Genomic DNA, 24,573 nt, shown 5'->3' on the forward strand with positions numbered 1-24,573 from the left:
GAATAAACTCTTGAGAAAAAAAGAGTGTGAGAGAGAGAGAGAGCAAACACTCAAAATATGAGTTCCTCTTTCCTCCTTCCATCTTTTCCCTGTGGTTACCATGGCGATAGTCCAAGCAATGTAGGCTACTACACTCGATACCTGGGTAGCTCTCTGCAGTACAAACAGGACTTAAGGCCGCCTCGTCTGTCCAGATCTCTATCTCTCTCACACATCACATATATATACACAGTGTATATGCTTTATACCTGCTCTCACGTACGTGTGTGTGTGTGTGTGTGTGTGTGTGTGTGTGTGTGTGTCTGTGTGTGTGCTGCTTATCAATAGCTTTACCCGAGTGTGCGTGTACATGAATGCAAACTTGTCTCCTCTTTCTCGTCTCTTCAGCTTGTGTCAGTGTGTGTCTACATGTGTGTGTTTGTGTGTGTGTGTGTGTGCACTGTCTCTACGGTTTAATACCTGAATTTTACATTTTACATTTTGTTATACTTATTTAAAGGGGCATTTCCAGTCGTAATCAGTGTTTACCTCAGATATCAGGTCACCTGTGATCAGTTCATTTCATACCGTCCATACTCCTCCAACTGCAGCGTATTCGATTTGTTCAAGAATCGTTTTGTTAATGTTCATTAATCCAGACCGGCTCTGGACTCATTTTAAAATTGTTCTGTGGTCACAAGTAACGTCTTTTTTGGCCATCATTTAAATTTTAAAAATCGCTTTACAATTAAATTAAAGCTAAATCCGGGTCAGAGAACACAACAGTAGAGGAACTCTCTTACAGTAGATATCTATGAGGGACGTACAGTATTCTCTGAGCCGGAAAGGAACAATGCGGAAGCCGCGGTATGTCTGAATTTTGATTTAATTTAATTCATTTTGACAAACATTGACAAAACGATAGATTCATGAACAAAAAACGAATATAAACGTCCACACGCTGCAGTTGGAGGAGAATGGACGGTATGAAATGAACTTGATCATAGGAGACCTGATATCTGAGGTAAACATTGACTACGACTGGAAATGCCCCTTTTATTGTAACATAGAGTTTGTACTCATCATCCTTCTCTCTCTCTCTGTGTCCAGGGACCAATAGTAAACACGTGGACCTGAAGCTGAAGAAGCTGGCGGAGGTCGGCCCACGAGGAGTCGCCTCCCCTTCGTCCCCGTCCTCCACCTCCTCCTCGTCCTCCCCCACCGCCTCCTCCACCTCCCCACTCAGCCCCGCAGACGGACTGGAGGTATGTACAGTACAGCACACACACACACACACTGGGTCTCCTTCTTCTCCTTCTTTATATCTCTTTCTTTCTTTTTCTTTTTTTATATACACCTCTCTTTCCTTTTATCCGCCTCTCTCCCTCTCTCTCTCTCTCTCTGCACCATCAAAGGGTCAGTCCAATCAATCAGGTCCGATTGACCCCGGTTGTCAGCTGACCGACCCTGTGTACACATCAGTCAGTCGGACCACTTCATGTTAGACTGTGGTTTATCCCCTCGCGTCCACATGAGTCTGTCTAAACTAAACCCCTGACACACACACACACACACACACACACACACACACACAGGGGCATCATAATGCTCTACATAACATGTAGCCGTCCCCTCTATTGACTATGACCTTTTCAGACGGTCGCTGTGTGTCTGGATGGTTGGAGGAGGAGGAGGAGGAGGAGGAGGAGGAGGAGGAAGAGGAGGAGGGGGAGGAGGAGGAGGAGGAGGGGGGAGATGTTGCTGCGGCATGTGTCTATATCTTCTGATGTGAATATTGAGTCAACGCAGTCGACCAGTCTTAACATCTGTTTAATTGATTTTGAATGTCAAGTGGTATAAAGTGAGAGTGAGTGTGTGCGTGTCCGTGTGTGTGTGTGTGTGTGTGTGTGTGTGTAGCTGTCAGTACAAGCAAAACCCTCTGTGCTTATGGCGACACAGGGTGTCTTTGATCATCAATTCACATAAACACCCTCTTGTGTTCAAAGCCTAAAAGGCTTAGTCCTTTATGGCCACGAGAGAGAGAGTGTGTCGGTGTCTGTGTGTGTGTGTTTGTGCATGTGAGTGTGAGCGTGTGTGTGTTCCCACTTGACCCCCACAGTCGTAAAAGTAGAATCACAATTTTATTGACTTCAAAAACCAAATGTGCTCTTCACCCAACGAGTGCACATCCAGTTTCTCACTCTGCACAGACAGTTTATCTGAGTTTTGCCTCCTGCTCATTGGTTGATTAAAGTGGGCGGGGCTTCTGTTTAACAGCTGATTAGGTTGGTTACCATGACATAATCCAGAGATGATGCTGCAGATTTAACTTTCTTTTCAGAATCATGTTGTTATATGTCGATAATCAGCTAATAAGCACCCACTTGTTATAAAAACTTTACTTTATTATTCCTTAATACATGACATAAGAGCTCTACCTGTTGTGGCTTCAGTCCTAAAATGCAACAGCCAATGACAATATAGTTTAGTTACGGTAGTATAGTTTATATATATAGATTATATAGATCAAGGACCCTTAAACTGACACAAATTAGACCACGGACCCCCCCATTGTACATAATCTTAAAGCAGATATCAGCTTCACGGCCGTTTCGGCTAATGCTGCGTTCAAGGCAGGCTTTTGAAACCGTAAGTTACAGCTTCAAGTCACAACTACGACTTGGTAGCGTTCCAGGTAACCCGTAGCTCATGTTTTTACCATCCTGTTGTCTGTGAAAGTTCCCTATAACGGCCACTCGTAACTTCCGACCCGTGAACTCGTACCAGATCGAACTGGTATGACTTCACAGGAAGGAAAAACACAAAGTACGAGTTTCTTTGAACGCACCATGAGTTAGCAGCCCCCGCCCTTGTCAGGCATCAATTGGTCCTCGTGCTACGTCACCACATTCACGCGCATCCCTTGGCTGCACACACAGCCCTTCATGCGGTTCTCTCTCCTCATTGGATAACACTTGTATCCCACAAGGAAAATTTTCTCCTCGGGTTACAGCAGAGCAGAGTGACGGAGAGACTCGTGTTTAGGCTGAAATACTTCATGTAAGTGATTGCTGACGGAAAATAGGACTATTTAGGACTTATATTAACAAAAACATTCCACTGATATCTGCTTTAAAGCAAACACCAGAAATACATAAATATTTGTTCTGAGACTGAAGAACATTACTTTTTTGGTCAATGTACGTTCAAGTTAGGGCCAATGGCGTGAATTTGTTGAAATATTGTAGAGAAATTTCTGGAAAAAAGTAGTACAATTTCTCCCCCCAAAAAAATTAGTTGAGAAGCGATAAAAATTCTCAACAAAGTGGTAACACTTCTCAAAAAACATTTTTTTTAAATTCTTGAAGAAACTGGTAAAATTTCTCAAAAAGTTTAAAAGAAATTCTACAAAAAGTGGTAAAATTTCTCTCTCTCAAAAAAAAAAAAAAAAGTTGGGGACCCCCTTGAACCCTCTCAAGGACTGGACTGGACTGGTTTATACTATACTGTATGTTGAGAAAAGTTTTTCTGCGTTTATTTTCCTGTTGTTAAACTAAATCGATCAGTCTTTCATCAGCTGCTGAAATTGTTTCATTTTGGGCTGTTAAATGCATTTAGCCATGATTTGCACTCAGCTACGTTTTAAGCGCCGTTAATAGTTAATGAAGCTGCACCAAATGAAAATAGACTTGACACAACTAAACAGACGTCTGTCACTTTATTTTCTTCTGTCCTTTAAAAAAAATAAAAAATAAACTGTCTTGTCCCAAGGGGATCGGGCATCCCAAAAGTCCTTCAGGCGGGTGGAACGACCTGCAGGAACATCACACAAACACACGCACACACACACATACACACACACGCTCACCCTCTCATTAGCGATTGTGTGTATGCGCAGCCTCGGTGGCGCACGATAAGGGCATGCGACGCTCAGCAGACTGCAACATTAGTCACGCAGCCCCCTGCATGCACATTCACAGACTCGCACACACACCGAAAGCACTGAATCACCACTGCCACAGCTTACCACAGCGATGATAGCAGCGATAAGAGAAAGAGAGAGAGATGGGAGGAGGAGGGAGGGAGGGAGGGGGCGACCCAGTATCTGCTTGTCCCAGAGCCAAGAAGAGAGACGAAGGGGAGGAAGCCAAGTGGGCAGGTGTTCAGAGTGGGAGGGAGAGGAAGACATTGGTACAGTTAGTTTTTAAGTTCTGGAAAACCTTGGAAAACACATGGAAAATGAGAAAAAAAAGTCAAATGTCCTGGAAAAGCTTGAGTTGTCCTTGAAAATGATTTATCACAGCTACCAGAGCTCTATTTGACTTTTTCCAGACCCTTCTAAGGTTTTCGTTTCCAAAAAAAAAAAAAAAAACATGTTTGTGCTGTTCTATGATAAATTTGTCATAATTCCTAAGCATTTAAGAGATTATTTCATTAGTTAGAGCCATAGACTGCACATTTTTAAATCAGATTTCTGGGTTAGAGAGGAATAAACATAGAAACAAACTGATTAAATTTACAAAATAAGGTACTATTGTTGAAAAGAACACTTCTCCAAGAGGATGAAATCAGTGTATGGCGTAAAAACTAACGTCCGTCAGACTGTAGCAGCTGAAAATGGGAACCCTGTTTAAGAAGGTGTTGAAGGCCGCCATCTTTGATCATCATCATCATCGTCATCATTGTGGTGTGTTCATGCGCCGATGACGACGACGTGCTCATCAAAGTTGTACAGTTGTAGCTGTAACAGGAGCCGGCGGTTTTAACCTCGACGCGGGTTTGAGCTGTTTCACCTCCGGTCGTCGTCGTCGTAGCCCAGTGAACAAGACGGATTCACAACAGTTAAACAATAAAGTGATAATTGGGCAGACGGCCGCCAGTGTCCTAATCAGGCTCCTCGGGGATTTATCCTTTTGTTAAATAAACAGCTCCCTATACGATACTGCAGAGGCTTGCAGTTTCTACCAGTCAAGAAACTCAACGTATAAAAAAAAAAAGAAAGAAAAAAAAACACACAGCAATAAATCCTCCGTGTGAAAATATGACAAGGACCACAACATTAATCCAATAAATCCTTTGACATCCAATTATCAGTGATTGTTACACTTTTTCCTATAAACAAGCAGATTAGATGTTCATGAAATCAGCCACTTGATGGATTCATGTCCACAGGAACTTATAGACGCACAACGTCGTTATTTGTTCTGTGGAAAAACTCAAACTCTGAAGTTAACGGAGCTGGATGTCGAGATCAACTCTGGTGGTTCTTTGATGCTGTTAGAGGGCTGTTATTGTAGATTATATGTGGTTATGTTGACTTTAACAAAACTCTTAGTTCACCTAGTGTGAGTTTGCAAAAATAAATGACAGTTTACAGTGGCATTTCTCCAGAGCAAAAACATCTTATGTGAGAATATAAACCTGAGTCCTGAGGCAATAACGTGATTTTTTTGGATTCACATGGTTAGAACATGAGGTTTAGTTTATGGAGACATTAACTTAACAAATCTTTGATTAATGAAATCAGTTCAAATATGAATTTAAACTAAAAGTAAATGTATTTGATGAGAAAAATCTGACATAATCTTTCCTTCTGTTGAATTAAGACATTAGAAGTAGGAATGCACCGATACCAATAACTGCTAACTTCCTGCTTCTCGTAACCAATAACATTTTCAATAGTTAATATAGACACCTAGATGTTAAGAAAGTAAAGATGAATTTAACATTATAGCTCTGCCTCTGACTTAACACAATAAAACATAATATACATATATATATAATACATTTATGATTGTTTCAGATCAACTCAGTGGGCAAACGGACTGAAAATTTGTGAAATCAAAGCAATGTCTGCTAATTATAATTGGTTCTAGTGATGTCATTATCATACTTATCTGTCAGTCAATATCATGGCCGATTATTATCAGTATTGATAGTTATCGATATCGTGCATCCCTAATTAAGAGTAACGTGAAGAAAGTCTAAGATTAAAAACATGTAAAAAGGTGCAGCAGAACATAAAATGTCAAAGGTGAGTGACTTATTATTTACAGGAGGCACTGAAGGCGACGTTAGAGGTATTATTGATTAATCCAGTTTGGAATAACAGCATCAGTTTAAGACCATAATCTCATGCAGATGTTTTTAAAGGACCTGTCACCTGCATGTGTTCATTAAAGTAACTAACTACTAGTTAGTTGACATGTTTTGCCCATCCTTCTTCTTTATAATAAACTTTCACCGACTGTGGTTCTCCAGGAAGAGCTTCATGACTCAGGAATTTTCAGTTTTACCCTTTACTTGTCAGGATTTTAAATGTACTCTGCTCTTTTTGGAGCTGGTGCTGTCGTGGACTTGGATAGATATGTATAAATATACACACACACACACACAAACAGAGGCACTTTCACACATCCCAGCTCTGTCCTTATGTTTTAAAATGTTTAATTGGGCATTTTGTTCATAGCGCCTCCTCATAAATAAATTTGCCTCGATTTGACTTGACGTGAGGTTTTAAGTGGCTGGTACAAGCTGACAGACTAATAGACAAAACAAAGTGAGAACAGACTAATTGCTGACATTGTTTTTGAAAGTCAATAATCTGAAGCTAAACTAACAACTCCCAGTCTGCAGCTCGCTCTCCGCCCGCGCCGCCGTCTCTCTATTAGCCGTCCTTGCTCTGCTTGACTATCTCGCTCCGTCTCAAGCAGTGGAACATGTTTGCCCTAATTGTCGACTTTATTACATGTTTCGCCGTCTTATTAACGTTGCCACAACGTCAATCTTAGCCCCGAGTCGGTTTCTTTTTCCACTCGGCTTGGCATATTTGGAGGCCTGGTAATAAAACATTTCTGCATGCCGTTTCTTGATAGTGGGAGAAGCGAGCGTGTAGCTTTTTAACACATGTTCACTTTGAAAACAATAGCGTTTTTTTGCATTTTGCATAATCTGAATATATTTTCTGGCTCGGGGTTTTGTTGAAAGTCAAGTTAATTGCCTCCTTTTTGTCTCTCTCATGAGTGAGGGGGAGTGTGTGACTCTGTGTGTGTGTGTGTCTGTGTCTGTGTGTGTGTGATATTCATGCAAACACAACAATGTAGCTAACATATCAACCTCTTCCAGACTTATCTGGCGGCCTGTCAGTAGGTGTGTCGTTTTACATGTGTGTGGTTTTTGGTCACAATAATCATGGAGCAGCAGTGAAATCCTTAAACGGCTGCTTAATAAAAGGCGGAGAGCAGATCTAAGTGGCTGGTGGAGGCTGACAGAATAATAGACGGGACGTGGAGAAGGGGAGCAGACTAATTGCTGACATTGTATTTTTTTTTTTTGAAAGTCAGTAATTTGAAGTTAAACCAACGACTCCATCCGTGTGTGTGTTTGTGTTTTCTGCTCAGTGTGACCTGTCTTTGTTTAGATTTTATTCACCCATTTGTGCATTTTTACACATTTCTCGACATCATTGTGCAAAAATCAAGAACAAATCACAAGAGGTGGAGAATGCAGCTTAAAAGTAGTTCATATTTCCTCATCAACATGTTTACAAATAGCCATTATTGGATGCACTACTGTACATCTAGCATCTACAGATTAATACTTGCTGAGACTGAACATATATATTTTTTTTTTCTGTGTCTGACAGAATAACGCTGAGGAGCTGCGAGCGGAGCGGCTGCGCAGGGCGACAGAAAAGTTGCGCAGCCCCGTCGTCTTCAACAAGGACTCGGCTGTCCGGAAAACACAGCTGAAGTCGTTCAGTCAGTACGTGGAGAGCAGACCAGGTGGGGAACAACACAACACAACACAAGACACACATATATACACACACACAGAGACACACATAAGAGTGCATGCAGTATTTACCCAGGGAGGTACGTTTGCACACGCTTAACACTCGGCTCACATATATCCAGTTCACACCTGAGAGCAGCAAACAGTGCAGAGGTTGTAATTATTCACCTGTTCATCGTCTGCTGCCATGTGGAGAAACTTCTTCTTTACATTTCTGTCACAGTTAAACTCTCAAGTGGCACCTGTGAACACATGAAAGAACAGGACGCATCCATAAACAGTGAAAAAGTGCAGTAACTCATCCGCTCAGACTAAGAAACAAACACTGTAATGGTCATTTATTAATAAACAGGAGCATTGCAGGTTTCCTCAATTGGAGGTTGATGGATTATGGGGTTATTATGATAACTATGTTTTGACTTTGATAAGCAGTTTGGCATCTTTTTTTAGTTTTTTTGGCACCATTGAAATATAAATAGTTAAGGCTTAATACATGAGTAGGATTAAAGTGTAGCTCCATAGCTTCAGCCCACTCCTTTTCGGCGTAATGCCATAATTATGGACTCATAAGTTTGATTGAATATAATCTGGAAGGAAGATTGATGATGATTATTTGACTGTTGTTGTTGTTGATTTTTACCATATGTGCATACGACCGAAAATAAGCTACTACTGCTAAACTACTGCTTCATTTTGCAGTAGTTAGCAGCAATTTTACATTTTTTATTATGGTTTTTCCATAAACATACAAACTGAACACATTACAAACAAATAGTGGCCACAGAAATCACACAAGTTGTAGAAATTCCTGATATTCATAGCCCACAACCTCCCTGGGAATAATTGCATACAGTTATATAGGTGTATTGTGAGTAGATAATGCACACAGGAGCGCTCAGTCCATTACATTTGACAGTGATGCAACAACTAAGCATTTCAAGAGAAATGAGTGGGAAAAGGATACACATTTCCATAAATCAAAAGATTTGAAATCTTAACAAAATCTCACAAGACGAAATATGAGTAATAAATAAATACATTTTGCTTTTAATCGCTGACATCTGTCCATCTACTCACTCTCCTCCACCAACAGAGGTGAAGAGACAGAAGTCTATCCCTGAGGATCTGAGGAAGGCCGAGGAGGACAGAGGTTCGCCGACAGAGATCGACATTCGCAGACCATTTGAAGAAGAGGTTTGTTTCTTTCTTTCTTTCTTTCTTTCTTCGCACTATAATACAAACCTGAAACTTCACAGCAGAAGCCGACAGGTGAAGGAAGCAGAGGAAAGTTTTAAAACACAGCAACATCCTGGTTTTCCTCTGCTCTGCTCTGCCTGGTGAAGTCTGTGTAATGGACAGATGATCGAGTCTGAGAGGGAAAAAAAAAGGGAAAAGTAAAAGTGGGGGAGTAAAAGGTCAGGAGTGAGGTTGTGTCTCTTAATTGCTCCCCTCTTTTTTTATATATTTCCTATTAGTCAGCTCTCTTTCTGTCTCTCCTGTCTTGTCTTAGATAAATCTGTCAGTGAGCTCTCTCTCTCTTCACCTTGTCCACCTCATTCTCTCTCTCTCCGCTGTCCTCTCCTCTCCTCTCCTCTCCTCTCCTCTCCTCTCCTCTCCTCTCTTCTCTTCTCCGCACAGACATCTAAGTATTGATCTAACAGACTGCCATTTTAATTATAACAATCGTAGATATCAGCCGTCCGTTCAGAGGTGCATGTATGAGAAGAAGAAGAAGAAGAAGGAACCGTGTCCTTCAAGTGTATAAACACACACACACACACACAAGCTCGTGCTCTCTCCTCGGCGACGTGCGTTCGTTTGAACTTGTGCATACAAAGAGTGTGTCTATAAGAATGCTATTATTTCAACGAGGGCGTATGCATGTGCGAGTGTGTGTGCAAGTGTGTGTGTGTGTGTGCCAGCCACTGGAGACCATGGGGGTGAATCTCTCTTCCCAGGCAGCCCCTCTTCTTACCCTCGACCCCAGTCCTATGCACACACACACACACACACACACCCTCCTCCTCCTCCTCCTCCTCCTCCTCCTCCTCCTCCTCCTCCTCGTAGTGCCTGGGCCCCAGGGTTAATGGGTGTTCAACCTTTCCATTATCCCGATCAGCCAAGAATTACCTGCTGAATGATGTTTGCATTAATATAATATATATGGTAATTTCCCTCCTCTTAATTACGGCTGGGCTGAGCGCGGCAAGGGGAGTGGGCTGATCATGTGTAAAATTGATTTGCCAAGGAAAAATATGGTGATAGAGCGAGAGCGCGCAAGGGGGGGGGGCTGCTGGGAATCGACGCACGCACACATTTGCACAAATCACATGTGCACAGAGTCACACAGATGCACACACACACACACACACACACACTCGCACACTGGAAAAGGGAAAGGGAGTGCAGGGGGGGAAAAAGTGCTGGCCTGGGTGGAATGAAATAAAAACTTTCTCTCCCTCTCTCTCCTGCTCACTAGTTCTCCTTCCCATTAAGAAAAACGAAGTGCATCAGCAATAAAATGGAGATATTTTTTCGGATGCATCCTCAGTGGTGAATTTGAATAAACATTTTTTTTTCTCTCCTTCCTCCTCACTCAGAGGGAGTTTCTCTGGAGAATAGCAAGTAGCCGGGAGACAGAGGTGAAGAGGGGTCAGAAATGGACGGTGCATTAAGTGCTTATGGTTAGAGAGTGATGATGAGTGTGTGTGTTTAGATATGGAGTGGCTGGTGTGTGTGTGGAAGAGTGCGTATGTGTGTAGGTATAGAGATGTTAATATAAGGTTTGGTTTAAAGGGATAGTTCAACATTTTTGGCTGATTGGCCCATTTCCATAATCCCTATAGTCATAGCAGTAGGTTCATTACCTTTAATTGTTGGTGCAAGCTATTTTTAGAACGGCGGAGCAGAGCCGCGAGCTGCTCAGAGCTACGCTACTGAGGCTCATGGGATTTCTTGGTTTCCCCTCATCAAACTCATCAAATACACAATCCAACAACTCCACAATGCTCTGGTGGACAAGTTGTGACCTGCACATTCACCACGCCATGAAATAACAACAGAACGTTACGAGACAGAGTTGTTTTAGAGGTAAATGCAGAGACTGCTTGCCGAAAAACTGCCCCCGACGGGAACGCGCATCAGTGGTTTTGCATGAATTTACCTCTAAAACAACTCTGTCTCGTAACGTTACGTTATTATCTCATAGCGTGGTGAATGTGCAGGTCACAACTTGTCCACCAGAGCGTTTTGGAGTTGTTGGATTGTGTATTTGATGAGTTTGATGAGGGAAAACCAAGAAGCGTAGCTCTGAGCAGCTCGCAGCTCTGCTCTGCCGTTCTAAAAATAGCTTGCACCGACAATTAAAGATAACAAACCTACTGCTATGACTATAGCGATTATGGCAACGGGCCAATTTGCCAAAATGTTGAACTATCCCTTTAATGAATTAAGCAGGCAGATAAATACAACTGTTAAACATGAAATATCAAAGATCAGTGAGTGATCGTTATCCATTGATTCTGGATTAAATATTGGATTCTTCATTCTATATGTGGATACTGTTAGATTAAAGTGACGTTAGGGATATTAGTCATTGATCAATAATGAATCCATGGGCTTTAACTGCCTCGGTTTATGATGATGATGATGATGATGATGACGCCCCGTGATGCAGCGAGGGTGTCGGTTTCCCTGGTGACGTAACATGTTTGAGTTCACGGAGCAGACGCCTGTCGCCTGCCTCTATTCATCGGAGTAACAAGTTCAGATGTGCCTCCTGGTGTTTCAGCCGTCCTGCTATTGTTTATTCCTGCAAAACTGGTTCTCCAGATTTCACCAACAAGAACTTAAAGTGAACACACACACACACACACGCACACACACACACACACACACACACCTGACGCCTAAAACACACAAACTTCTGTTCTCAACTGTTTTTCTCCTTGACACATTGAAGTATTTATTAAGTGCAGCTGAATTGTTATGTTTGTTCCTTTGAGCCACTTTATTCTGTTTATTTTATTCTCTAATAACTAATTGATAATAATTTCGATACCGAATGCTGTGTAAAAAAAGGCAACATTGATAAACAACCATTTGTTTTTTTTATGTAAATCAAGTTTTTGCAAAGTGAAGTGACCAACGATCAAAGCGTTACCTTGATAGTTTGGTGTGAATGAAGATTCACTTGAATATGTCTTCATTAAATTAATCCGGTTTATTTTAGAGTTGTGCAGTCCTTTCAAAATAACAAATTTATTAAAAAAATATATATATATAACACTGCTAAAAAAAAAAAAAAAAAAAGTGGTTTTGAAGATGTGAGAGAAGGAGTGTGAGAGAAACAACGGCAAACAAAGCTCAGATGAAACAAGAGGCAGCAACAGTTCGCCTGGAGCTGGATGTTTTAATCTGTTGTGAAATTAAACTCTTTTCTCGGGGAAATTCTCTTTTTGTTTTGTTTTATTTGTAGACGCTGCACATCTGTACACACTTCCTCACTCTCTTCCTCCCTCTGTTTTCATTTCTATTTCTCTTTCACACCTTCATCACCATCTCCCTCGTTCTGTCTCATCCCTCTATCCTTTTTTTTTGCTTGCCGTCTCTGTTTAATGCTGTATCGCACTACTCCTCCTTTTCTCTCACAACCATTCTCTCTCTCTCTCCCTCTCTCTTTCTCTCTCTCACACTCACTCTCTCTCTCTCTGGTTGACAGAAGGCGTTCAAAGACACCAGTCAGTATGTGGTTGGGGAGCTGTCTGCGCTGGAGAGCGAGCAGAGGCACATAGACGCCCGAGCAGCTCGCGTGGAGAAGAGGCTGCGCTATCTCATGGACACAGGTACCCCAAGCCCAATTACACTGGAAAAACTGTTTTGGCAAATTGAGCGTACATGCACGCACACACACACACACACACACAGAAACACACACATGCATGCACATGTACACTTGGGGGGGGGGGGAGTTTGTGCGTGTGTTTATGTGTGCGAGAGAATCTTTGAAGCCCCCTCCCTCCTTCCCTCCTTCCCTCACTCACTCACTTTCTCTCCCTCCCTCCTTCCTTCGCTCTCGGTTGAATGTTGAGCGACGGAGCGCTGGGTGGATATGAAAGGAGGGGAGGGAGGAGGAGAAGGGAGGGGAAAGGGTGGGGCGGGGAGGGAGAGAGGGAGAGGGAGAGGGAGAGAGCGGGGTAGTTGTGTGTCTCGGGGATGGGAGAAGAAGAAGAAGGGAGACCTCTCTGGGCTGGGGTGATAAGGGAGCCCTTCATGGGGGAAACGATAACTGGGTGCGATAGCCGAAGTCTCCGCTGCAGCCGTTTGCCAGCTGCGGCCCCAGCCAGCCAGCCAGCCAGCCTCCACACTATTGAACAGTGCGCTCAGCCATGCACAGCTACACACACACACACACACACACACATATGCGTACACCCTCCTTCCCCTAGTACATATCTGGCCTTCATTGATATGCTGTATAAGGAAAGACGGGGGTGAGTTAAAGGGAGGAGAGAGGAGGCGAAGAAATGTTTAAAAAAAAAGAAAGAAAAAGACGGCAACAACACACAACATGAGCACTGACACAGTTCACAAATCCACGACAGCAGCAGCAGACACACACACAAATGCTTACACACACCCGTGCATACAAAGTGCAATCTTTTTTTTTTTTTTTTGGTTTGGCGTTCGTACGGAGGAGCCGGAGCCGCCGCAGCCGGATTCGGAAGGTTTTTATTTAAGATTTGGCCGGGGGTAAAGCCTTGTTAAGACATGAGACAGTGTGCCGAGCCAAAAAGAGGGGCCTTGGCTCCGTTTAGTCCCTAACTGAAATTGGAGAATAGCAGCATCCCGTTTGTGATACTGTGAAACCGTCCCATCCCTCACTCACTCACTCACTCACTCACTCCTGTTGGAGGGAGAAGGAGAAGAAGGAAGGAAAGAAAAAAAAACATGGTCCCGGGAAGTGTTAAATGTTGATGTTTGCAAATGTTCTGAAAGTGCAGCTGCAAGTATTCGCTGTAGTAATTTAGCAGCAGCTCTCATGCTCTTTGTGATATATCAGCGTCTAACTTGGTGGATTTATCCCCCAAAATCCTTTAAAAAAAGCAACACAGGAGGTTTTTTTTTTTTTTAAGAAAAGGAAACTGGGGCGGTGGGATTTGCGCTCACCTTCTCCATCCTATTTGGGTTCTGATATCGAGACTATCTCTCCTCTGTTTGTTGTGTTCGCTCTCTTTTTTTTTTTTTGCCTCCCTCCCTGCCTCTGTGCCCTCTTCCCCTGTTGGAGCGCATGCCATTGTGTCAATCTGAAGGGCTGTTTTTTTTTTCCTTCTCTCTCTCTCTCTCTTCTCCACCCCCTTCTTCCTCCTTCGCCCACTGATAAAGCAGCCGCTAGCCAGCAAGACGCCAGGTTATTTACTTCCAAACACCTTCAGCCATAAAGATTTCTCTTTATATAGTTGTATAAATAAATATACCTGTGGTCCCGTCCTGAAAAATAGGATTCGCCCGAGAAAAAAGAGAGAGGGCGACAACAGGGAAGGTGAGGACAAAATAAAAAAATAGAAAAAATAAAAAAAAGACAAGGATATCACGGAGAGAAATTCACCTTGGTTGCTTTTCAGCCCCTTATAACATCAGTGGGGAATGAAATTGAGAAAATGTGGTTTCCTGAAGTCAATACTGAGGGATCTAGCACTAGTGTACATACGTATATATATTTTTCAAGTGCCACATTTGCTCTGTAATCATCAGCAGCAATGAAACATATACAACAATCTGTTTGCAGGCAAAGACTGTGCAGACATCAGTTTGTATTTAGGGCACCAGCAGAAATTGGCATCCGTCTCACACTGGCATTGCGGCGCAGCGAAGGGAAGGGAAACCGAGTCGAGTCGACCACATGATGTTTGAGCTTCACTTCCTGAAAAGTGTGTTTTTCCCCGTTTCCATATCTCATTTTGCAGCACTTATCCCAGAGACTCGTCCAATAGGTTATGGATTGTGCCTTTAGGGGCCGAGGTCTGGAGGCATCGGAGCGAGATGCGCCAGTGACAGGTGGTCACTAAAGTAACCTTTATCACCTCGGACACTGAGGTCACCTTTCTATAGGCTGTCATAGATGATAGATATTTTCGTTTTTTTTTCTTCGTTTTTTTCCCCTCTCTGAATTCCCCCCGAATGCATGATTGAAGTGGCGGCTGATTGGCTGTTAGCAAAACATCCGGTATTGATCCGCACCATCTGACTGGTGGCTGTGCGTTGAGAAAATTTCCACCAGCTACCAGCAAGTGTTGATTTTTTTTTTTTTTTTATAAACTCTGCCAGCCAGCCACACTTTTGAATCTCTGCCAATGTCAAGAGGTCCTTTTCATTTTCATTTCCACAATATCTGCTCAGATGTCCAAGTGACTGGTTTAATGTTGAACCTTTTTACAAAGTCCACGCACAGTTTTCACAGAACGTTACTTTCTGCAAATCTTGAGCTTGAGCACTTTCCTCGGCTGCCAATAAATGTTCTGGGGGGAAGTTCTCCCACGCATCAAGACGAATTTGGTGATGAATCAGCTCGATTAAACTTCAACCGAACCAATCACCATATAAAAGCCGGTTGTGAGGTCTTTTTCTAGTTCACATTTTATTTATTCTCACATAATGAAAATTGATTCATTTCGAGCTAAAAAAGCTAATGTGGACATTTGTTTGAGCTGCTTCTACTGGTGCTCACAGACAGGCAGACACAGGACGCCACTTTACCTGTTTGATCACATGTTTGTTGTTCATCTGTAAACACGAGACCAGCCTCAGTTCAGCCTCTCCCAGCAGCTGCGTCTCTGAGTCCGGCTGTCATCAACCTTCAGACCTCTCTTTTTCTGAATTCAATGAAAAAGGACACAGAAAAACTCCAACCCGAACCTCCGTCAACTTCAATTCCTCTCCTCACTCAAACCGAAGCATGTGCTCCTGAAATACAAAACAAATACAAAAAACAAAAGACAGAGGCTGACTAAAAAAACTAAAACAGGTTGGATGGGAAGAGAATATGACTCAAGTAGTCGGTAATTTGACTCAGATTGAATTAATTAATTCATAATCTGATATTTAAATGGAGATTGGGTCAACAAAGATACTTATTGATTCAGCCGTGTTATGTTTTTGCTTTTTTTTTTTAATTTTATTCGTTTTCTTTTAGTAACATACACATGTGCCAGCTGGGCACAAAACATACAACATAACATAACATGACGAGGGGAGGATTTGGGCATTAAGTAAAACAGCAGTCAACATAAGTTTAAATTCAATTTATTTATATAGCACCTTAAAAGCGAAGAGCATTTGCACCAAAGTGCTTCACAGGGAACATGTCATACAGGCAATAGGCATAAAGACATGTCACATACAGTTTAGACCAACATCAATACAAATCAACATCAATTTATCAAAAGAAGAAATAAAAATGATTAAACATAAGCACATCATGCATAAAAATATTAAGATACTGCTTGAAAATAGGGAAAAAACATCTATTGAAGGGTTTGACCTTATCTTTCCCATCTATATGAAATCAAGTCTTATAGTTTGGTTCCTTAGTTTGAATGTAATTCTCTCAGTAACATATCTATATATTATTATAAATTATATCAACCCACTCATTCACTGTTGGCTTGTCTTTCTGAAGCCAGCCATGTTGGAGTCAGTGTGTCGGGGGTTTCTGCAGTTAGTTCATAGACAGAGTGTGGATGTGCAGCGCAGTCATATGATCATATGATTCGGACCTCTGGAGGTGAGTTTGGGTGAGCTCAGTGTGCAGCGGTGCTGTGGCAGCACACAGCACTGCAGGACTGATGGGCAGATGTGAACAGACAGACCGACTGACCCATGACTTGATTGTTCATCTCTCTGCTCCAGCAGCAGAAAGCCTGGGAAGATCCACTGTGCTCTGCTGGTCCTCGATACGCCTTTCTTTGATATCACATGCTTTTGCTTTGTCATTCCTTGAAACCTCTCTCCTCGCTCCTTTCTTCTTCTTCTCCTTGGTCATGTTGCCTACACATGCATGTATAATGTTTCCCACATGGATCTAGGTCTTTATTAATCTTTTATTTTTTTTTAAAAACCTTCCCTTTTTAAGTAACTCCCTCCGCCACGTCTTTGTTTTTCTCCTAAATCAATATTCTCTTCCTCTTCCTCTCTGCATCACTTTATATATTTGTTCCTTTTTATCCCTGTGAATCTCTACTTCTCCTTCTCTTCTCTCACCCTTGTCTCCCTCTGTTTTTTTCACACATTTCCTCCTCCTCCTCCCCCCTCTTTCTCTCTCTCTCCCCTGGTTTGGGCACAATGCAGCTTTCTGCGGCATTTTCTATTACGCCACAGCCCTCCCCAGATGAATCCAAAGTAATTGGGGTGGTTAATTTATTTACTCAGAGGCAGTTCACAGCACATTAAATAATAGAGATAATTGAACAAGAATTGTCAAGTGTCTTCTGATATCAGACACATTACAGGAGGGAGTGTGCATAAAACTCCATTTCTATGCCCCCATTGTTTATGGTAATTAAGTACACAGATTTATTCCTTGGTTGCCTTCCAAGCTTATGGCAAGCGCCATTGTTGTCTTCTATTAATATGTAATCAGTAAATAGTTTAATTTTCTAATCTGCGGTTGGAGAATTCACTTTCTAACAACTCTTAATTACTGCTGGGCTCTAATGAGTCTCGCCATGCTGACGCAGCCAGCCAATCGGAGGCCAGGTCCGGGTCGGGGGGGAATTTGAATTCCTGCGACGACGCCTCCCCCCCCTCTCTCGACTAATGAACTTGTTATTCTTGCACCACTGGGAGCACTGTCCTTCACACATGCAACATTAGGAGAACGTTCACCTCCTGCAACACACAGATTATTTATAGGAGTTTAAATGATTTCATGAGCAGATTATTGGTGCATTTGAACAGAGGCTGCGTATTCATTACATATATATTATTCATTTTTTGTTCTGTATTACCTTCTTTGCAGTGCTACAGTATGAAAGTTTTGTTCAAGTATCATGCAGCCTTTTCACACGGAAATGTAAAGAATGTAAACTGTGTGAATGTGAACTTTTATTTATTGTGATTGTCAGTAGAATGAAGATACCATTCATCATCGGCATGTTTCTGCCGATGCGTGTAATGCCTCTGACCTTGGCATTGTTGTTTTTCTAAAGGTATTGTTGCACAGGAAAAAAAACATATCAAACTCTCCTTATTGAAAATTCAGCTTGAGGTATGAAGAAGCATTCAAATGCATCATGTAGCCTTCGCAGAAAATCCCCTTGCCCCCTGTTTGAATATATCTCCGCCACCCCCTACCTGGCCTCTGCACCTATTTACACACACCTCCCATTTCAAATAGCTATATAACCTGCAACAATGGACGCAATTATCCAAATAATGGCACTTAGCCGCACCGCAAAGCTGCCCCTCACCTACTGCGCATTTGATAAGAGATAAACAAGCAGGGAGAGGAGAGAATGAGTTTTAGCTCTCCCCAGATTAACATATGTTTAAAAATTGCACTCGAAGCCGATAAGATTGACACAGGGTTTTTATGGCGCGCGCTCCTTTAATCTGCCTTTGTGTCTGCGAGTCGACGAGAGGAGAATGGCACAAGGAGGGATCCAGCAAGAGCTTAATGTACTTTGCACATGCAGCCTATCCTCCTCAGTATCTTGAGAAAAAAAAGGGGGGGAGGACAGGACGGACTGTCAATGCCTTCACACTGGGAAAGAGAGCGACCGGCTGCTTTGACTGGGCCTGTGATTATGTGGAGGACTGTGCAGAACGTCAACGGCTTAAATGTCAACCTGTGGCTCTAAATCCTCCACTCGTTCACAACAACCGAAGCCTGCAGGCACATCTTTATTTTTTATTTTTTTGTATTTAATTGTAGCGTTTGTTGGTTTTGTCTGGCGTTAAATGTCTTTTTTAAATCACTTTCCGATACAATAACGTTAAGTTTCTGGAAGCATATTGATGCATCTATTATCTCATATTAAAGATGGCATCTACAGACAATAGCGTTTCCTTCCTTTAAAGCGACTATTAATGTTTTCACTGATCCTTTTATTTGCACTTCTAACACTAATAGTGCCGCGGCTCAGGCGTCATTGTCACTGAGTGTGTGTGTGTCTCTGTGTGTGTCTCTGTGTGTGTGTGTTATGTTTATATTTCCTCAGCGTCACGTCATCCGGCCTCTCACTCTTTTTCCCATGCCTGTCGTCCTAATCCAGCATTGTGGCAGCATCAGCTTATAGTTTGACTAAAGATTTAAGCTGGGCTACGTGAGTGGCATAGGGACTCTCACACACACCCCACACACACACACATATATGCACATGCACATGCACATCAAGCCCTGCCTTGTCTCGTCGCAGCAACACAAACAGCGTGTGCAGCTTTAAGTATATTATCAGGACCAGTTCTTTTACAAACGTATTGCTGGGAGAAGCTTAACATTAATTATTGTAACTTTGGGCAGATTACATCCGTGCCCGCCTTGTAAGCGCAGGCAGACTCATCTTGACCTCCTATACGAGAGCTTAAAGACACAAGAATGGCATTTTACCAACTTTAATGGGATAACCAGTCTAATCTTTCAGCACTGAGAGAAGAAAAAGTGTTTAGACTATAATACCCTCCCCAGTTCACAGCCTGAACGACGGAGGGACAGAGGGTTTCGCTGTTTGTTTTCATTAGTGTTTATTTAGTTTTCCAGGTGCTAAACTGAACAATTCACCCATTTTTTCTCTCTTTGTCGTATTTTTCCACTCTTCTTCTTGCATCATTTAACTTTCACACACTCTCTCCGTCGTAGATTGGAAAAGAAGGAACTACGGGCTACGCTGAGGGCTCGGGCGCCGCAAATGTTGATTGAAATAGTCGAGCACAGAGAGAGAGAGAAAAAAAAGAGAAAGAGGAAGATTGCAACTATTGTTTATCCCCAATCACAGACCCCAATTCGTAAGCTAAGCTCGTGGCGACCGAGATACCAAGACACAGCGGCCACGCAGAAAAGATGCGTTTGCCCTCTTTCTTTCTTTCTTTCTTTTTTTTTTGAAGCCTTTGGTCATTTTCTTCTTCTTGTCTCTTGTCGTCAGGGTTACGAAAAGAGCACTCACTTTCAATCGACTGGGTTTTTGTTATTAGACCACAGTGGAATGTGTTTGTGGTCATCTTGAATTCACTTCAGGAGCAAATGCAGCGCTCTTCTTCTTCCCTGTAGGGAGCGAAAGAAATCTAGGGATCACTCCTTTAAAACCCCATCGCCTTTTTCTTTTTTTGCCTTTGAGGAGGGGGACAAAACAAAGGATTTGAGCTTTTTTTGTTTTGTGTGAAATTGTGTGTGTGTGTGTGTGTGAGAGTGTGTGACTCCTAGGTTCAGCTGGGTCAGAACACAGATTAAACCCTCCACCCTCCCTCCCCACCTCTCTTCTCCTCTCCTCTCCTCTCCCTCTCTCCCTCCCCACCGACACACAGACTCATTCCCGCTCATGCCTTTAATCTCCTCGGCCATTTTAATGTTTGAGCAGCAAAACAATTTAATTAGTCATCATGCGAGGACTCTGCACAAGCGACCATTGCTGAGCTGAGCTCCTACCTCCTTTTGCGCTTTCTGCCCCCTCCTCCCTCCTCCAACCCTCCAGCCCTTGCACAGTGACACCACCCTCACTCCCAGATGTGCTCCGCTTCTTTCTTTTTTTTCTTTTTTCCCCTTTCCTTGCTTTCTTTTTTTCCAGCTCGGTGTCAGCCTTTCATACATTCTTTAACAGTGGGGATGAAAGGGGGATTTTTAGGAAGATTAGGGAACGGGATCCTCTAGGCATTGTCTGAGAATCTTCAGATAAAACGAGCTGGGTGGATGGAGTCAACGGGAGGGAGGGAGGGAAAGAGGGAGGGAGGGAGGGAGGTTTGTTGCGACGGAGGGAAACGTGGGGTGTAGCTGCTGCTGCTCGGAGACGTGGAAAGGAAAATTTGTTTGCAAACTAAACAGGAATAATTGTGACGTGAACTTCCTGTATCACTTCCATTTTATTTCTGTCTCTATACGACTTTATTATTTTATTATAGCACTTTTTTTTTTTTTTTCTAGGGTAATTGTCATAATTTCTTCCCTTGCAATCAGTTAAAGTTTCCCTCTCTGGGCCATGCAGCCTGCCAGCGATAGGGCCGATTAACATTTTCAGCAGAGGGGTGAGTAAGTAGGGAGGAGAGGGGAGGAGGGAGAGGAGGGGGAGAGGTGAGGAGGGGGGAGGTTAGTTGGAGAGAATTGGGAGGTGGACAATGGCCGCTTATGATAATCTGCTCTTTATTGGAGCATCCCGCCAATGCTTTCATCAGCCGCCTCTCTGCCTGAGACCCCATGCAGCAGCAGCCGGTCGGTCCAACAAACCGTGCTGCAAGCTGCCAAACACATCGTCACACACACACACACACATATACACACACATAAACACACACACATACACACACTAAATATACAAGTTCCACATTAACAAACAAACTGAATATGTTCACACACCCACTGAGGCGACGAGCTGCACATTCAACTACAAATCGCACTTTTGTTAATCAGCAGCAGTTTGATTCTCTTGTTTTGCTTCTGTCGCTTTAACAGTTTTTGATTTAATTTCTCTGTTTTTTTGGTTTCAAGTGAAGCTATCGCATGTATTTATATGTATTTGTGACTGTAAATGTAATCTTCGCTCTCATCTCTAACACACAAACGCTCTCAGGATGTTTTGGGTTATTTTGCTGTTTGTATTTATGCGATTGATTATTATCTAGTTTGCAAACTGCAGCCCAATGACATAATTGAATTTCAGCCTTGCAGTCAATTAATCAAGGCTTTCTTATGTTAACGGATGTGGTAGCACTCGACAATGCAGGTTAATGACAGAGGTTTGGCCAGTAATTACACCATTCACTTGCTAACACAGCTGCTCGCCGTGCTGCCGTTGTCATCGCCCCCCGCCACCCTCCCACTCCTCCCTATTTCCCATTGTAATGAGCACTCCAGGCTACAAATACCAACAGCTGTCTTTCCCAATACATTTCCATTTAAATATCTATTTAAACACAGCAATTTTGCATTTGTGTATTGAATCAAAGCTCAATCCAGAGCCCAGTGGCATTAACAGCCTCACGTTTGGTGTCACTTGTAATGTAATGTGTTGCTCCAAATTGAAAAGCGCCGCGTGTGGCAGCTCGTCACATTTACAAACACATTAAGGGGAATTTACTGTATATTAGGGAGTTTATTATTAAACAGACTTTAATTCTTTATATATTTATGTATCTACAGATCTCAACAGGGCAGGGTGTTGTTTTTACTTTAATATATTTTTATTAGTTTAGAAAAAGGAGACGGAGCTGCACCTCTGAGAGAAAGAAGAGACAGATGGAAAGTAAAGATGACGAAGGACAGGATGAAATGATTGTGCAGAAAAAAAGAGAGGGAGAGAGAGAGGGAGACGAGGGGGAAACAACTAGTGCATAGCAGCACAGAGATGTAAGAAGGATGACTAATGTTGTTAGCAGAGCCATTACTGGTCCGCAGATTAATTCATTAAGCAAATTCATCGTTCACCTCCCCTCGGCCTCCTGTCACAAGGCGTGTAATATGACACCCCTCAAATTTGTTCTAACATCTACCCCAGGGGGGGTCGACCTCCTCCTCCCCCTCCCCACTACCTCCCTACACACACACACACACACACACACACACACCCTCCTCCTTCTCTTTGCTAATGGAGCAGGCGGAGCCACTTATGCTAAAAAGATTGCAGCTGTCTGTCAGCAGGTTGAGTCCTCCTCCTCCTCCTCCACTGGGGGCTATCACTGCACTCTCTTTTTTTTTTCATTCAGAAAAATTTCTCTGCCCTCCTCTCTTTTTACTGCTTTTACAAATAAACACATTTGTCTCATAAACGACAAGACCTGCGTTTAAAGTAAAGTGTGTAAGACTTCTTAAATATTAAATCCTGAGATAAGAAGCTGCACAAGAACTCCAGTGTATCTACATGAACTAAAACAAATCCGACCAGATATAATAATAAAAAAAAAGTAAATTCCAGTTTCCCTGTGGTGTTTGAACGCACCTGCAAGACAAAAAAAAAAAAAAGCGACTGTGTAGGTACTTCTTTTAAAAGGTTTTGAGAAACGATGACAAACTTAGTTCCATATTAATAATAAATTAATTATAAACACTTTATAATAGGTACACACTATTAAGCATTAGTTAAGCATTAATAAATGCAGAATTCTTCATTTATAACACATGAATACTCATTAGTATGTAGTTTATAAACAGTTAAAAATGTTTTACTCATCATTGATAAGCACTAACTGTGTTTATAAACTACATACTAATGAGTATTCATGCTATTTTAATGAAGAATTCAGTATTTAACCCTTAACTAATGCTTATTAGTGTGTACTTATTATAAAGTGTTACCTAAATTCCAATTAACAAATTGAGTAACTAATACTGTATAAACTTTTTTTACGACCACAGTCTCCACCTGTCCGACACTGTTCAGACAGACTACTACCACTAAAAAATGTGATGCTACAATGACGATGATGAAGAAATTATAAATTGCAGATTAACACATGTAACAACATTGTGTTTTAAATGTTTTAAACCCCCGTCCCTACTCTCTCGGTGTGTTCAATAATCTGACTCCTGGCGTGGATCAGACCCAGATCCCCACAGGTTTGCTGCTGATGTTTGTGTTAAGCCGTCCCGCCACCAGCGCCATCAACAGGTACTCAGGTTTTCACTAGCACTAAATCAACTTGTGTTTTCTCCGCCCCTCTTAAGCCCCCCAAATGGTTCACACCTCAGTGTGTGTGTAAACACATACTCGGGGAACTAAGCCACCTGGCTTAACCTTAGCTTAGCCCCACCGAGCCCGGGCTTATCTGCGAGTTTCAACAGTGATTCCATAACAGCGCTTTTAGCTCCGTGGCCGCATGTGGTGGTGGTGGTGAGACCTCACAGGTACGAGCTGACAGGGAAACAATGATCTGGAAATCGTCAAGATGGAGATCAGAAAAGACTCCTTTTGTCATTTTGTGTTAGGTTTCAACTGGACGAACATTTTCTCTAATGTTAGAACTTTGTTTTTATATGTTTGTCTGGGTTAACGAGCCACAGACAGAGAGATTAAGTCGTTTTTTAAAAAAAATACTTTTTAATGTTTTTCTTTAGCATTGTATAAACATTATACAAGGGGGCAGGGGTGGGAGGGGGAACAAATAAAAAGCAAAGATCTGAAAAAGAACATGTAGGATCACCATGCTTCTACAGTTTGCTCCTGTTTTAATGTCAATGTGATGGTTCTTGTCCTGTCATTTTTATGTATTCAGTCCATTTCTCCCACTTCTGGCAGCATTGATCCTCTTGAGTTCTTATTTTATAAGTCAGTTGTTCCATAATATGTATTTTCGTCCATCCAATCTTCCTGTGATGGTAGGTCTGTCTTGTACCATTTTCTTGTAATTGCCTTTTTACAGGCTACTAACATACCGTAATTTTCAATATCTATCTATCATCTTTCAACACAACATTTCCCGTAATGACGGCAAGATATAATAATGTACAAGACTTGGAGACACCATGACCCAAAATTCTGCCTATAACTAAATGAACATCTTCCCAAAATATTGCGATCTTAGGACAGAACCAGAGCACATGTGAATGGTTCACATTTACATCTCCACAGCTTCTCCAACATGGCTGTGGTGGTAATGAAGTAT

At 42.2% G+C, this 24,573-nt stretch overlaps 1 protein-coding gene across 3 annotated transcripts in view; it reads left to right on the plus strand.

Moving 5' to 3' along the window:
- Positions 1-24,573, plus strand: part of ehbp1 (EH domain binding protein 1) — a 190,547-nt gene that overhangs the window by 136,295 nt on the left and 29,679 nt on the right. For 2 of the 3 annotated variants that reach the window (XM_083988753.1, XM_083988755.1), the window contains 4 exons: positions 1,090-1,244; positions 7,625-7,763; positions 8,867-8,967; positions 12,494-12,617. In XM_083988753.1, the coding sequence (XP_083844879.1) occupies positions 1,090-1,244; positions 7,625-7,763; positions 8,867-8,967; positions 12,494-12,617 (519 nt within the window). The remainder of the gene's footprint in view (positions 1-1,089; positions 1,245-7,624; positions 7,764-8,866; positions 8,968-12,493; positions 12,618-24,573) is intronic. The other variant, XM_083988754.1, reaches the window with a different exon arrangement.

This window comes from Trachurus trachurus (genome assembly GCF_905171665.1).
Source record: "Trachurus trachurus genome assembly, chromosome: 15".
Lineage (NCBI taxonomy): Eukaryota > Metazoa > Chordata > Actinopteri > Carangiformes > Carangidae > Trachurus > Trachurus trachurus.